Consider the following 14,382-nt stretch of genomic DNA (forward strand, 5'->3'; position numbering starts at 1 on the left):
GAGGCTGGGATACCGCTAGGCCGGAGGCTAGGAGGCAGAAGCCGGGAGATTGGGAGGCCGAGAAGGCGAGAGTCCGTGATGCAGACAGGCGTTGAGGTCAGAAGGCTGAGAAGCCTGAGAGATCGATAGGCGGGGAGGCCGTGAGGCGGGGAGGCCGGGAGACCGAGATGCGGGGAGGACGGGAGATCCGGAGGCTTGGAGGCGAAGGTCGGGAGGTCGGGAGGGTGAGAGACGAGTAGTGGGAGAGGCCGGGAGAACGAGAGGTCGGGAGACTGGTATGCAAAGACGCAGGGAGCGGCTAAGAGGCCGGGATGCGAAGAGACCGCGACTGCGAGGCCGAGAGAGGCCGAGAGGTCGGGAGGCTGAAAGATTGGGAGGTCCGGAGGCCGAGAGGCCGGGAGGTAGAGAGACCGGGAGGCCGGGAGATTGAGAGATTAAGAGGCCGAGAGGCCGAGAAGCAAAGAGGCGAAGAGGCCAGGTGGCCGAGAAACCGAGTGGTCAGGAGACCGATAGGCTGGTATGCGGGGAGGCCGGGAGGTCGGGAGGCTTAGAGGCGAATGCCGAGAGGTCGGGAGGCCGAGAGGCTAGGAAGCAGATACACCGGTAGGTAGGGAGGGCGGGAGATCGGGAGCCTTGGAGGCGAAGGTCTGGAGGTCGAGAGACCGGAAGGGCGAGATGCGAGTAGGGCGAGAGGCCGTGAAAACGAATGGCGAGAGGACGGGATGCAAAGAGACCGGGAGGCCGAGAGGTCAGGAGGTCGAGATGCCAGGAGGTCGAGAGACCGGGAGACCGGGAGGCCGAGAGACCGGGAGATTTGGAGACCGAGAGGCCGAGAGGCTGGGAGGCCGGGAGGCACAAGCCGGGAGACCGAGAGGTCGGGAGGTAGAAGCCGGGAGACCGAGTGGCCGGGAGAACGGGAGGCAGAGAGTCCATGATGCAGAGAGGCGTTGAGGCCAGAAGGTTGAGAAGCCTGAGAGGTCGGGAGACCGGTAGGCGGGGAGGCCGAGAGGTGGGGAGGCCGGGAGACCGAGAGGCGGGGAGGACGAGAGATCCGGAGGCTTGGAGGCGAAGGTCGGGAGTTCGGGAGGGTGAGAGGCGAGTATTGGGAGAGGCCGGGAGAACGAGAGGTCGGGAGACTGGTATGCAAAGACGCAGGGAGCGGCTAAGAGGCCGGGATGCGAAGAGACCGCGACTGGGAGGCCGAGAGGTCGAGAGGCCGAAAGAACGGGAGGTTCGGAGGCCGAGAGGTCGGGAGGTCGAGAGGCCGGGAGGTAGAGAGACCGGGAGGCCGAGAGGCCGGGAGATTGAGAGATTGAGAGGCCGGGAAGCAAATAGGCGAAGAGGCCAGGTGGCCGGGAAACCGAGTGGTCAGGAAGCCGATAGGCTGGTATGCGGGGAGGCCGAGAGGTTGAGAGGTCGGGAGGTCGAGATGCCGGGAGGTCGAGAGACCGGGAGATTTGGAGACCGAGAGGCCGAGAGGCTGGGAGGCCGGGAGGCAGAAGCCGGGAGACCGAGAGGCCGAGAGACCGGGAGGCCGGTAGGCTGAGAGGTTGGGAGGCAGAGAGACCTAGAGGTCAGGAGGCGGGGAGGCCGATAGGCCGGGAGGCTGGGGGGCCGGGTGGCCAGTAGACCAGGAGTCCGAGAGGCCGGGAGACCGGGAGGTTGAGAAGCCGAGAGGCCAGGAGGCAGGAGCCGGGAGACCGAGAGGTCGGGAGACTGGGAGGCATTTAATATTCGTGTCTAATTAGGTCCCAATGGGTTGTCGTGTTCGTGTAGTGTTCACCCGTTACTTAATCGTGTTCGACACAGATGAACCCAGATCCATTTTAGGTCGACCCAAACCCATTTACATTGTGTCGTAACCGTGTCGTGTCTCGTGTACGGCCCAAATTGCCACCCCTAGCCAGGAGGGTGAGAGTCGAGTAGGGCGAGAGACCGGGAGAACGAGAGGTCGCGAGGCCGAGATGCCGGGATGCAAAGACGCCGGGAGAGGCCTAGAGGTCTGGAGGGCGAGAGGCGAGGAGGCCGGGAGGCGGGGAGAGCAAGAGGCCGGGATGCAAAGAGACCGCGACCGGGAGGACGAGAGGTCGGGAGGTCGAGAAGCCGAGAGAACGGGAGGTTCGGAGGCCGAGAGGTCGAGATACCGGGAGGTAAAGAACCCGGGAGATCGGGAGGCCGAGAGGCTGAGAGTCTGGGAGATTGGGAGACCGAGAGGCCGAGAGGCTGGGATGCCGAGAGGCAGAAGTCGGGAGACCGGGAGACTGAGATGCCGAGAGAACGGGAAGCCGGTAGGCCGAGAGGCCGGGAGGCAGAGAGGCCTAGAGGTCAGGAGACGGGGAGGCCGATAGGCCGGGAGGCTGGGAGGCCGGGTGGCAAGTAGACCGAGAGTCCGAGAGGCCGGGAGACCGAGAGGTTGGGAGACCGGTAGGTTGAGAAGTCGTGAGGTCGAGATGCCGAAAGGCCAGGAGGCAGAAGCCGGGAGACTGAGAGGTCGAGAGACCGGTAGGCGGGGAGGCCGAGAGGTGGGGAGGCCGGGAGACCGAGATGTCAGGAGACCAGGTGGCCCAGAGGCCGGGAGATCGGGAGACCGAGAGGCTGGGAGACTAAGACCGGGAGGCCAAGAAGCCGAGAGGCCGAGAAGCAAAGAGACGAAGAGGCCAGGAGGCCGGGAAGCCGAGTGGTCGGGAGGCCGAAAGGCCGGCAATCGGGAGACCGAGAGGACGAGATGCGGGGAGTGCGATAGGCTGTCATGTAAAGCGGCCGAGAGGCCGAGAAATCGGGAGATCGGGATGTAAAGAGGCCGAGAGGCCGAGTTGTAAAGAGGCCTAGAGGCCAGGAGGTAGGGAGGCCGAGAGTCCGGGTGGCAGAGAGGCCAGGAGGCCGAGTGGTCGGGAGGCCCAGAGACCGAAGGCTGGGAGGCGAGGAGGCCAGGAGTTTGGGAGGACGGGAGGGCGAGAGGCGAGGAAGACGAGAGGCCGCGAGGCGGAAGGGCGAGAGGGCGGAATACAAAGTGGCCGAGAGACCGAAAGGTCTGGAGGTCGAGATGTCAGGAGTCCGAGATTCCGGAAGGTAGAGAGACCGGGAGGCCGAGATGCCGGGAGATTGAGAAATTGAGAGGCCGAGAGGCGGGGAAGCAAAGAGGCCAGATGGCCGAGAGGCTGGGAGGCCGAGAGGCAGAAGCAGGGAGACCGAGAGGCCGGGAGGCAGAGAGACCTACAAGCCAGGTTGTTGGGAGGCGGGGAGGTTTGGATGCTTAGATGCCGGGAGGCCGGGAGGGCGAGAGGTCGGAGATCGGGTGACCCAGAGGCTGGGCTGGGAGACCGGGTGATCGGGAGACCGAGAGGATGAGAGGCCAGGAGGCAGAAGCCGAGAGACCGAGAGGCCAAAAGGCAGGGAGGCCGAGACGTTGAGTGGCCGAGCGCCAAGAGACAAGGAGGTCGGGTGGTCGAGCGCCGAGAGAGAAGGAGGTCAGGAGGCCGAGAGGCCTGTAGGCCGGGAGGCAAGGAGGCCAGGAGTCCGGAAATCGAGGGGCTGAGAGCTCGGGAGGCCGAGAGGCCTGGAGACCGGGAGGTCGGGGGGCGGGGAGATCGGGAGGCCGAGAGGCCTGGAGACTGGGAAGCAAGGAGCCCAGGAGGCCGAGAGGTTAGGCGGCCGAGAGGTATCGAGGCTGAGAGGCCGAGAGGCTAGGAGGATAAGAGACCAAGAGATCGGGGGGCCTGGAGGTCGGGAGGCTAGGAGGCCCAAAGGCCACGAGACCAGGAAGCGGAGAGGACGGGAGGTCGGAAGGCCATGATGCAGTCAGGAGGCCAGGAAGCCGGGACGTTGAGTGTCTGCGAGGCTGAGAGACCAGGAGGTCGGGAGGCAGCGAGGCCTGGAGGCTGGGAGGCAAGGAGGCCAGGAGGCCGAGGGTTCGGGAGGTCGGGAGGCCGAGAGGCCAGGAGATAATGAGGCCGGGAGGCAAGGACGTCTAGAGGTCGGGAGTGTAGGAGGCCGAGAAATCGATAGTCTAGGAGGTTGAGAGGGTAAGAGGCGAGGAGGACGAGAGGCAAGGAGGCCAGTAGGGCGAAAAGCCAAGAGGCCGGGAGGGCGAAAGGGCGAGAAGCCGATAGGTCAGGAGGCCGAGAGGGCGAAAGTCTGAGAGGCAGGTAGAGCGAAAGGCCGGGTGGCCGTGAGGGCGAGAGGCCGGGAGGCCGAGAGGCTGGGAGGCTAGGATGACGAGAGGCCGAAAGATCTAGAAGCTTGGAGGAGAAGCTGAGAAGCTGAAAGGATGGGAGACAAGAGGCCTAGAGTCCAGGAGGCAGGAATGTCGGGAGGCGGGGAGGTCGTGAGACCAGGAGGCCGAGAGGCTGGGAGGCTAGGATGACGGGAGGTCGGGAGGCCGAAAGAGCTAGAAGCTTGGAGGGGGAAGCCGAGAAGCTGAAAGGATGGAAGACAAGAGGCCTAGAGTCCAGGAGGCAGGGATGTCGGGAGGCGGGGAGGTCGAGAGACCAGGAGGCCGAAATGCCGAGAGGGTGAGAGGCGAGGTGGTCGGGAGGCCGAGAGGGCGAAGACCCGAGAGGCCAGGATGCCGGGAGGTTGGACGGCCAGGATGTCCGGTGGCCAGGAGGACGAGAGGTCAGGAGGAAGTAGGAGGTCGAGAGGTCGGGAGGCCGAGAGACCGGGAGGCTTAGAAGCCGAGAGGCCGGGAGGTAGAGAGGCCTTGAGGCCAGGAGGCCGAGAGGTCGGTAGGCGAATAGGCCGATAGGTCGGGAGGCTAATAGGCCGAGAGGCTGGGAGGCCGAGAGGCCGGGAGGCCGAGAGGCGGGGAGGGCGAGAGGATGAGAGGGCGGGATGCAAAAAAGCTAGGAGGCCAATAATCGCGAGGTCGAGAGGCCGGGAGATAGCGAGACTAGGAGACCAGGAGCCTGAGAGGCCGGGAGACCGAGAGATTGGGAGAACAAGGTCGGGAGAACAAAAGATCGGGAGGCCGTGTAGTTGAGAGGTCGGGAGGCCGAGAGGCAAAAGCCGGGAGACCGAGAGGCCAGAAGGCAGACAGGCGTACAAGCCAAGCGGCTGGGAGGCGGAGAAGTTGGGATGCTTAGATGCCGGGAGGCCGAGAGGCCGGGAGACAAAGAGACCATGAAGCCGAGAGGCTGGAAGACCGAGAGGCAGAAGCCGGGAGATTGGGAGACCGAGAGGCCGGGAGACCAGGAGATCGGGAGCTCGGGAGGTCGAGAGGCAGAAGCCGGGAGACCGAGAGGCTAGGAGGCCGAGAGATCGAGAGGTAGAGAGGCCTACAGGCCAGGCGGCTGGGAGGCGGGGAGGTTAGGATTCTTAGATGCCGGGAGGCAGGAAGCCGAGAGGCCAGGCGGCGGGGAGGCGGAGCTGTCAGGAGACCAGGTCGCCCAGAGGCCGGGAGATCGAGAGACCAAGAGGCTGGGAGACTAAGACTGGGAGGCCAGGAGGCAGAAGCCGGAAGACCGGGAGATGGGGAGACCGGGAGGCCGAGAAGCCGAGAGGCCGGGAAGCAAAGATGCGAAGAGGCCAGGAGGCCGGGAAACCGAGTGGTCGGGAGGCCGAGAGGCCAGGTAGAAGATAGGCAGGTAGGTATGGAGGACGGGAGATCGGGAGGCTTGGAGGCGAAAATTGGGAGGTCGAGAGACCGGAAGGGCGAGAGGCGAGTAGGGCGAGCGGCCGTGAGAACGAGTGGCCGTGATGCAAAGACGCCGGGAGAGGCCGAGAGGTCAGGAGAGCGAGAGGCGACGAGGCGGGGAGGGCGAGAGGCCGAGATGCAAAGAGACCGTGACCGAGAGGCCGAATGGCCGAGAGACCGTGACCGGGAGGCCGAGTGGTCGAGAGGCCGAGAGATCGAGAGGTCGGGAGTTCGGGAGGTCGAGAGACCCGGAGGCTAAGAATACGTGAGGCCGGGAGGTAGAGAGGCCTTGAGGCCGAGAGGCAGAAGCCGGGAGACCGAGAGGCCGGAAGGCAGAGAGGCGTACAAGCCCGGCGGCTGGGAGGCGGAGAGGTTGGGATGCTTAGATGCCGGGAGGGCGAGAGGACGAGAGGTCGAGATACTGGAAGGGCGAGAGGTGAGTAGGGCGAGAGGCCATGAGAATGAGTGGCCGGGATGCAAAGACACCGGGAGAGGCCGAGAGGTCGGGAGGGCGAGAGGCGAGGAGGCGGGTAGGGCGAGAAGCCGGGATGCAAAGAGACCGTGACCGGGAGGCCGAGTGGCCGAGAGACCGTGACCGGGAGGCCGAGATGTCGGGAGTTCGAGAAGCCGAGATGCCGGGAGGTCGAGAAGCCGAGACGCCAGGATGTCGGGAGGCGAAGAGAACGGGAGGTCCGGAGGCAGAGAGGTTGAGAGGCCATGAGGTTAAGAGACCGGGAGACCGTGATGCCGAGAGGTTGAGAGGCCATGAGGTTAAGAGACCGGGAGACCGTGATGCCGAGAGGCCGGGAAACCGTGAAATTGGGAGACCGAGAGGCTGAGAGACTAGGAGGCAGAAGTCGGGGGACCGGGAGGCAAATGCCGGGAGACCGAGAGGCTGGGAGTGCGAGAGGCCGAAAGACTAGTAGGCCGAGTGGCCAGGAGGTAGAGAGGACTAGAGGCCAGGAGGTGGGGTGGCCGATAGGCCTGGAGGCTGGGAGGCCGGGTGGCTGAGAAGCCGAGAGACGTCGAGAGGCCGAGATGTCAGGAGGTCGAGAGGCCGAGACATCGGGAGGGCGAGAGGCGAGGAGGCCGCGAAGGCGAAAGGCGAGGAGGTCGAAAGGCCGAGAAGGCGAACGCCCGAGAGGCAATGATGCCTAGAGGTTGGGCGACCGGGATGTCCGGTGGCCAAGAGGACGAGACGTCAGGAGGCAGGAGGCCGGGCGGCCAACAAGCCGAGAGGCCTGTAGGAGGTCGAGATGTCGGGAGGTCGAGAGACTGGGGAGGGCAAGAGGACGGGAGGGCGAGAGGGCGGGATACAAAAAAGCTGGGAGGCCAAGAATCGGGAGATCGAGTGACCCGGAGGCAGAGAGACTAGGAGACCGGGAGCCTGAGAGGCCGGGAGACCAGGAGATTGGGAGAACGAGAGGTCGGGAGAACAACAGATCGGGAGGCCGCGAAGCTGAGAGGTCGGGAGTCCGAGAGGCAGAAGACGGGAGACCGAGAGGCCGGAATGCAGAGAGGCATACAAGCCAGGCGGCTGGGAGGCGGAGAGGTTGGGATGCTTAGATGCCGGGAGGCTGAGAGGCCGGGAGACCAAGAGATTGTGAAGCCGAGAGGCCGGAAGGCCGAGAGGCAGAAGCCGAGAGATTGGGAGACCGAGAGGCCGGGAGACCGGGAGGTTGGGAGGCCGAGAGGGAGAAGCCGGGAGACCGAGATGCCGGGAGCCTGAGAGAACAGGAAGTAGAGAGGCCTACAGGCCAGGCGGCTGAGAGGCGGGGAGGTTGGGATACTTAGATGCCGGGAGGCGGGGAGGCCGAGCTGTCAGGAGACCAGGTAGCCCAGAGGCCGGGAGAACGAGAGATTGAGAGACTAAGACCGAGAGGCCAGGAGGCAGAAACGGGGAGATCGGGAGGCCAGGAGGCAGAAACGGGGAGATCGGGAGACCGGGAGGCCGAGAAGCCGAGAGGCCGGGAAGCAAAGATGCGAAGAGGCCAGGAGGCCGGGAAGCCGAGTGGTCGAGAGGCCGGTAAACCGGTAGGCAGGAGGTCGGGAGGTCGAGAGGTCAGGTAGCAGATAGGCAGGTAGGTAAGGAGGACGGGAGATCGGTAGGCTTGGAGGCGAAGATCGGGAGGTCGAGAGATCGGAAGGGCGAGAGGCGAGTAGGGCGAAGGGCCGTGAGAACGAGTGGCCGGGATGCAAAGATGCCGGGAGAGGCCGGGAGGGCGAGAGGTGAAGAGGCGGGGAGGGCGAGAGGCCGGGATGCAAAGAGACCGTGACCGGGAGGCCGATTGGCCGAGAGACCGTGACCGGGAGGCCGAGAGGTCGGGAGTTCGAGGACGCCCGCAAAACGCTAACTCCGGGGGTCAAAGGCGCGAACAAGGGCAAACACTAAATGCGAACATCGAAGGCAGACAAGACGACGACCCTGACCCAAGTATCCGAGACATCGGCAGCCACCGCCGGGCGGAACGGAGAACCGCCCGGGAACAAACCGCCCGCTCTGTCGCAGAGATCGAAGCCGAATCGCAAAGGTCTGCTTTCGATCGATTGGGACGTGAAGAAGAAGTGGCAGATAGCGGAAACGTCAGGAGATTTTCTCCACCACGGCGTACAAGGTCGCCAGGACGTCTAGAGCCTAACGTCGATCTACGACGCCACCTCGACGCTCGGTGGGAGATCCCGAGGCGCCAAGCTGCCCCCGAAACACGCGGAGCACAAGAGGTCGCCCCACCAATTGCGGCAACGCCGCCTGCAGCACATGTCACTCTGATCGATCAAGCGTCGAACGAGAGAGAACGTACTACCAGATTTGCACCTGTCACTACACACGCTGGGAATAATGAAGTAGCCAGCATGTTCAACATGTTAAGAGAGGAAATCCGGGAGTTGCAGGCAGCACAGACCAGGACCCCGATCGTGAGAAACATGATTGAAGGCATTGCCTCGCCATTTGTTGCTAATGTACTTGCCGAAGGCGTCGTAGGAAATTTTCGACCACCCAACATGGCACTTTACGATGGAAGCACCGATCCGCTCTACCATATCCACCAGTATCAAATAAACATGAAGATGGCAGGACAGTCACCCTCGACAATGTGCCAAGCATTCTGTCTTATGCTCACTGGAACCGCATTCGAGTGGTTTCAAAGGCTTAAACGGGGATCGATCCAATCCTTCGAGGACCTCCAAGAAAAGTTTCTCACACGTTTCGCCGCATCGCGCATTCGAAAGAAAGAAAAATCATATCTCTTAACCATCAAACAAGGAAACCACGAAACCCTTCAACGCTACTTGAATAGGTTTATCGAAGAATCGAACAAGGTAGACGATTACGATGACAACGATTCTATTTTCGCATTCATCGACGGACTTAGGACTGGAAACTTCCTTATATCGCTAGTAAAACAGCGGCCGACGACCATGTCAGAACTTATCACTCGCGCCGCTCAACACATCTCTGTTGACGAATATCTCGACAGTCGAAAGATTGGTGAAAGGGGAAGCCGCCGAAGAGAAGACGACGAGTTCGACAGCGACTCGCGTAGGAAAAAGAGCCGCACTACAACAGTCGCAGTCTCAAACGCTCGCCATACGTCAAACACACAACCCCTGCTTGTCGAAAAGTTCCAAAGAAATGCGGACTTTACTCCACTTACGACCACACCGGATAGAATTTTTTCGTTACACAAGAACATGTTCACAAACCCGCAGCCCATGTATAAGGACCCGTCCCTGAGAGACAAAAGGAAGTATTGCGAATTCCACAAGGATCATGGTCATCTCACCGCTGACTGCATACAACTCAAGAGGCAAATTGAAGACCTCATTCAAGACGGGAAATTAAAAGACTTCGTCCTAATGATGGTCGCTAATCCAAGCGTCGTTGAAGGAAGACACGCCGCTCAAACAAAACAACGTGACCGCGGAAAAGGGCCCGCCACCGATAACGACGATCGCGGCGCCCAAGGGGTCACGGAAAATGCCCCGCTTAACATTGTGACGACCATATTTGGGGGACCCGAAACAGGGGACACCGCAAATGGGCGGAAGAGTTATGCACGGGCAGCAACCGGAGAAGCCCACGCCCATCACATCAACCTTACCGAAAGTATATGGCCAACCACTCCATACGAAACAATCCACTTCACTAATGAAGAAGCTCTCAGAGTAATGCACCCACACAATGATGCGATTGTCGTGAAAGCGCAAGTGGCTAACAACATGGTAAAGAGGATCCTCGTTGACAACGGAAGCTCGGCCGACATCCTATTCAAAACGGCTCTCGAACGGATGAACCTCGGTGAGATCCGCTCGATCCCAGTCAAAACTCCACTCTTCGGGTTCGCCGGGGAGCGAGTCTATACAGAAGGGACCATCACTCTCCCAGTTACTTTTGGAACGAATGGAGAAGCTCAAACCACGCGACTGGTTGACTTCCTGATTGTAGATCGTCCCTCCGCCCACAACATTATCATCGGCCGACCTACACTCAACAAACTTCGCGCGATCACCTCGACGTACCATCTTCTCATGAAGTTTCCAACACCATCGGGAATAGGGGTAATGAAAGTAAATCAGGCTGATTCAAGAATGTGCTACGTCCAGGGATCACGCGACAGAAAATCCGGTATCGCTGAAGAATGCGATGAGATGATAAAGACTGTGTACCAGATCAAAAAGGATCTTCCAAACGAGATCCACAAGGCCCAGACATTTGAAGACCTTGACCCAAGGGAAGAAGATAACACTAAGAAGGTGGAAGCATCAAGCGACCTCTCCTTTGTAATACTCGATGACGACAAGCCCGAACAAGTTGTCAAGATCGGTGCGCACCTGTCTACCGAGTTAAGAGATCAGCTGGGGGCATTCCTTAGAAAGCACAAAGATGTATTTGCATGGACACACGCAGACATGCCCGGAATCAACCCAGAGATCATTGCACACCATCTCAATGTGCTTCCTGGAGAAGCAGGGAAGATCCAAAAACGGAGATCTTTCAACCCCGAAAGATACCTCGCAATCAACGAAGAAGTAGAAAAACTGATCGAAGCCAAGTTCCCCAAATGGGTTTCAAATGTAGTCATGGTGAAGAAACCCAATGGGAAGTGGCGAATATGCATTGACTATACCGACCTCAACAAGGCGTGCCCAAAAGACTGTTTTCCCCTACCAAAAATCGATCAGTTGGTCGATTCTACTGCGGGGCACGAACTCATGAGTTTCATGGACGCATATTCCGGATACAACCAAATAAGAATGCATAAACCTGATGAACTCAAGACCACATTCACCACTGATCGAGGGCTTTTTTGCTACAAGGTGATGCCATTTGGGTTAAAAAATGCGGGAGCCACATATCAGCGCTTAGTAAACCAAATGTTCGCAAAACAAATCGGGAAGACTATGGAAGTCTACGTCGACGACATGCTCGTCAAGAGTCTTAAGGCGCCGGACCATGTCAACGATCTAAAGGAGACATTCGCGCTCCTCCGAAGATACAAGATGAAGCTGAATCCAAACAAATGCGCGTTTGGGGTTGAATCTGGAAAATTCTTGGGATTCATAGTCAACCAACGAGGGATAGAGGCTAATCCGGATAAGATCCAGGCCCTATTGGATATGAGATCCCCCACGAGGGCAAAAGAAGTCCAAAGCCTCGCTGGACGTATAGCCGCACTAAGTCGTTTTGTTTCCAAGGCAACAGACCGTTGCCAACCCTTTTTCCAGGCCATCAAAGGAGGAAATAACTTCATCTGGAGCAACGAATGCGAGACAGCGTTTCAAGACCTGAAGACTTATTTTGCCACGCCGCCACTCTTGGCAAAGCCGAGGGACGGCGAGACCCTGTTCCTATATCTCTCGGTGTCTTCCAGAGCAGTAAGCGGGGTCCTCGTCCGAGAAGAAGAAAGGATGCAATGGCCTATCTACTACATAAGCAAGGCCCTCCTAGATGCAGAAACTCGATACCCAGATATAGAGAAGTTAGCCCTCGCTTTGACAGTGGCAGCAAGAAAACTTCGGCCATATTTTCAAGCGCACCAAGTCATGGTAAGGACGAAATACCCAATCAAGAAAGCCTTGCAAAAAGGGACCTCGACAAGGATGGCAATATGGTCTCAAGAATTGGGAGAATACGGGTAGAGTTCCAGCCAAGGGTTGCAATCAAGGGACAAGCTGTCGCCGACTTTATAGCTGAATTCACGTATGATGCGAACCTCCACCAATGCGAAAAGGACGCTGAAAATCCAGAAGCCTCAAAGAAAAGGAAAGCTACCCCGAACGGGCCCATGTGGTGCCTCCACGTGGACGGAGCATCCAACATCCACGGATCAGGAGCTGGAATTGTATTTGTCAACCCAGAAGGAGAAAAATTGAAATACGCAATCCATTTTCAATTCAAAGCCTCAAACAACGAGGCCGAATACGAGGCCTTATTGGCTGGGCTCGAGATAGCTCGAAAGCTCGGGGTGGTTAACCTTAAAATCTACTGCGATTCTCTGCTTATCGTCAACCAGATCAAAGGCGAGTACCAAGCGAAAGAGGAAAACATGGTCGCGTATCTCGAAGAAGCCAGACTTTGATTAAAGAGTGTCTCATGGCACGAGATCATCCAAGTTCCCCGTGACTCAAATGCTGAGGCAGACGCTCTGGCCCGGATGGCTTCTGGAGCTGACAACGAAAATCTCGGGAGAATACCTGTAGAAACCTTGGTGCACCCGTCAATCAAGAAAGGGGAAGTTAACGCGATTGAAGGCAATCCGAAGCCAAACTGGATGACGCACGTCGTAGATTATCTTCGCGATGAAATCCTTCCAGCCGATAAAGCAGAAGCTAAGAGAATTAAATACCAAGCACAAAGGTACATTTTGCAAGGAACCACACTATACAAAAGAGGATTTTCACAGCCGCTCCTTCGGTGCTTAGACGAGGACGAGGCCAATTACGTCTTAAGGGAAATCCACGAAGGAATCTGCGGAAACCATTCCGCAGGACAATCTCTGACGCTGAAAGCCCTGAAACAAGGTTACTTCTGGCCCACACTTAAGAAAGATGCATTCGATCTTGCTAGAAAATGTGACAAATGTCAGCGTTTCTCGCACATCCCAAGACGACCCCCAACACCGTTGTGCCCGATCCTCGTGGCTCGACCATTCGCCAAGTGAGGGGTAGACATAATCGGAAAGCTACCCATGGCGTCAGGACAACGAGTCTACGCAATCGTAGCAATAGATTACTTTACCAAATGGGTAGAAACAGAACCTTTGGCAAAAATCACAGAAGCCAACACAACCAACTTCATGTGGCGGTCAATCATCTGCCGCCATGGTATCCCTGCCTCCATAATCACCGACAACGGCTGTCAGTTTGATAACAAAAAGGTCAGGGAGATATGCAAGCAACTAAAGATTAACAAGACGTTCTCATCGCCACGCCACCCACAGGCGAATGGTCAAGTTGAAGCGGTAAACAAGACTATCAAGGAGACATTAAAAAAGAAGCTAGAAGAAAAAAAAAGTGCATGGGCCGACGAGCTTCCCCTCGTCCTTTGGGCCTATCGAACGACGGCTCGAACTGCGACAGGTGAAACCCCATTCTCACTCAGCTACGGAGTTGAAGCTGTCATCCCTGTCGAGATCGGGACCCCAACTTTTCGAATGGGACCCTTTGATGAGGAAAACAACAACGAGGCGCTCAGAATGGAGTTGGACGTGATTGAAGAAAAGAGGGTCGAAGCGTTCACCCGCATGGCCGCCCAAAAAAGAATCATCGAGAAGCACTACAACTCGAAGGTCAAGGCCAGACGCTTTGATGAAGGAAGCCTTGTCTTAAGGAGGATGTTCCAGAACACGCAGGTGTGCGGAGCTGGAGTACTTGGGCCAAACTAGGAGGGGCCATATCGAGTCCGGCAAGTGATACGCGACGGGACATATCGCCTAGAAGAAATGAACAGAACAGAAATTAAACACCCGTGGAATGCAGAGCACCTCCGCCAATATTTCCAATAGAAAATGGCGCCGAAATATCCATCCTTCTCAAGATGGCGAACACCACCGCCAAAACTCTCGGTTTATCTCGTTGTATTTACTTTCCAAAAGTAGCCGTAGAGCCCAAAAATGTATTAAAAACGAAATCGAACATCACGGTTATTCTCACAAAAAAAGATATATGTATATATATAGAGAGCTCACGGAGTTGAGACCTCTCACAAAAAAAAACAGAGCTCACGGAGCCGAGACCTCTCACAAAAAACAAAAAAAAAGGGAACTCGCGGAGTCGAGACCTCTCACAAAAAAAAACAAAAAAGAGAGCTCGCGGAGTCGAGACCTCTCACAAAAAAAAAAACAAAAAAGAGAGCTCGCGGAGTCGAGACCTCTCACAAAAAACCAAAAAAAAAGAGAGCTCGCGGAGTCGAGACCTCTCACAAAAAAAAAAACAAAAAAAAGAGAGCTCGCGGAGTCGAGACCTCTCACAAAAAACAAAAAAAAAGAGAGCTCGCGGAGTCGAGACCTCTCACAAAAAACAAAAAAAAGGGAGCTCGCGGAGTCGAGACCTCTTACAAAAAACAAAAAAAAAGAGAGCTCGCGGAGTCGAGACCTCTCACTAAAAAAAAAACAAAAATAGAGAGCTCGCGGAGTCGAGACCTCTCACAAAAAAAATAGAGAGCTCGCGGAGTCGAGACTTCTCACAAAAAAAAAAATAGAGAGCTCGCGGAGTCGATACCTCTCACAAAAAAATAAGAGAGCTCGCGG

At 57.7% G+C, this 14,382-nt stretch overlaps 2 protein-coding genes across 2 annotated transcripts; both read left to right on the plus strand.

Moving 5' to 3' along the window:
• Positions 1–7,426: 7,426 nt before the first annotated feature.
• Positions 7,427–12,213, plus strand: LOC149393763 (uncharacterized). Its single transcript, XM_089618149.1, has 3 exons — positions 7,427–7,698; positions 8,086–11,680; positions 11,782–12,213. The coding sequence occupies exons 1-3, from the start codon at positions 7,427–7,429 to the stop codon at positions 12,211–12,213; spliced, it is 4,299 nt and encodes a 1,432-aa protein (XP_089474275.1).
• Positions 12,214–12,288: 75 nt separating this feature from the next.
• Positions 12,289–12,795, plus strand: LOC149393764 (uncharacterized). The gene has a single exon (XM_089618150.1). It carries the CDS (start codon positions 12,289–12,291, stop codon positions 12,793–12,795), a length of 507 nt encoding a protein of 168 aa, XP_089474276.1.
• The last annotated feature ends 1,587 nt before the right edge of the window (positions 12,796–14,382 follow it).

This window comes from Urtica dioica, chromosome 6 (assembly GCF_054948205.1).
Source record: "Urtica dioica subsp. dioica isolate 48M chromosome 6, U.dioica_male_clone48M_v1_H2, whole genome shotgun sequence".
NCBI classification, from domain to species: domain Eukaryota; kingdom Viridiplantae; phylum Streptophyta; class Magnoliopsida; order Rosales; family Urticaceae; genus Urtica; species Urtica dioica.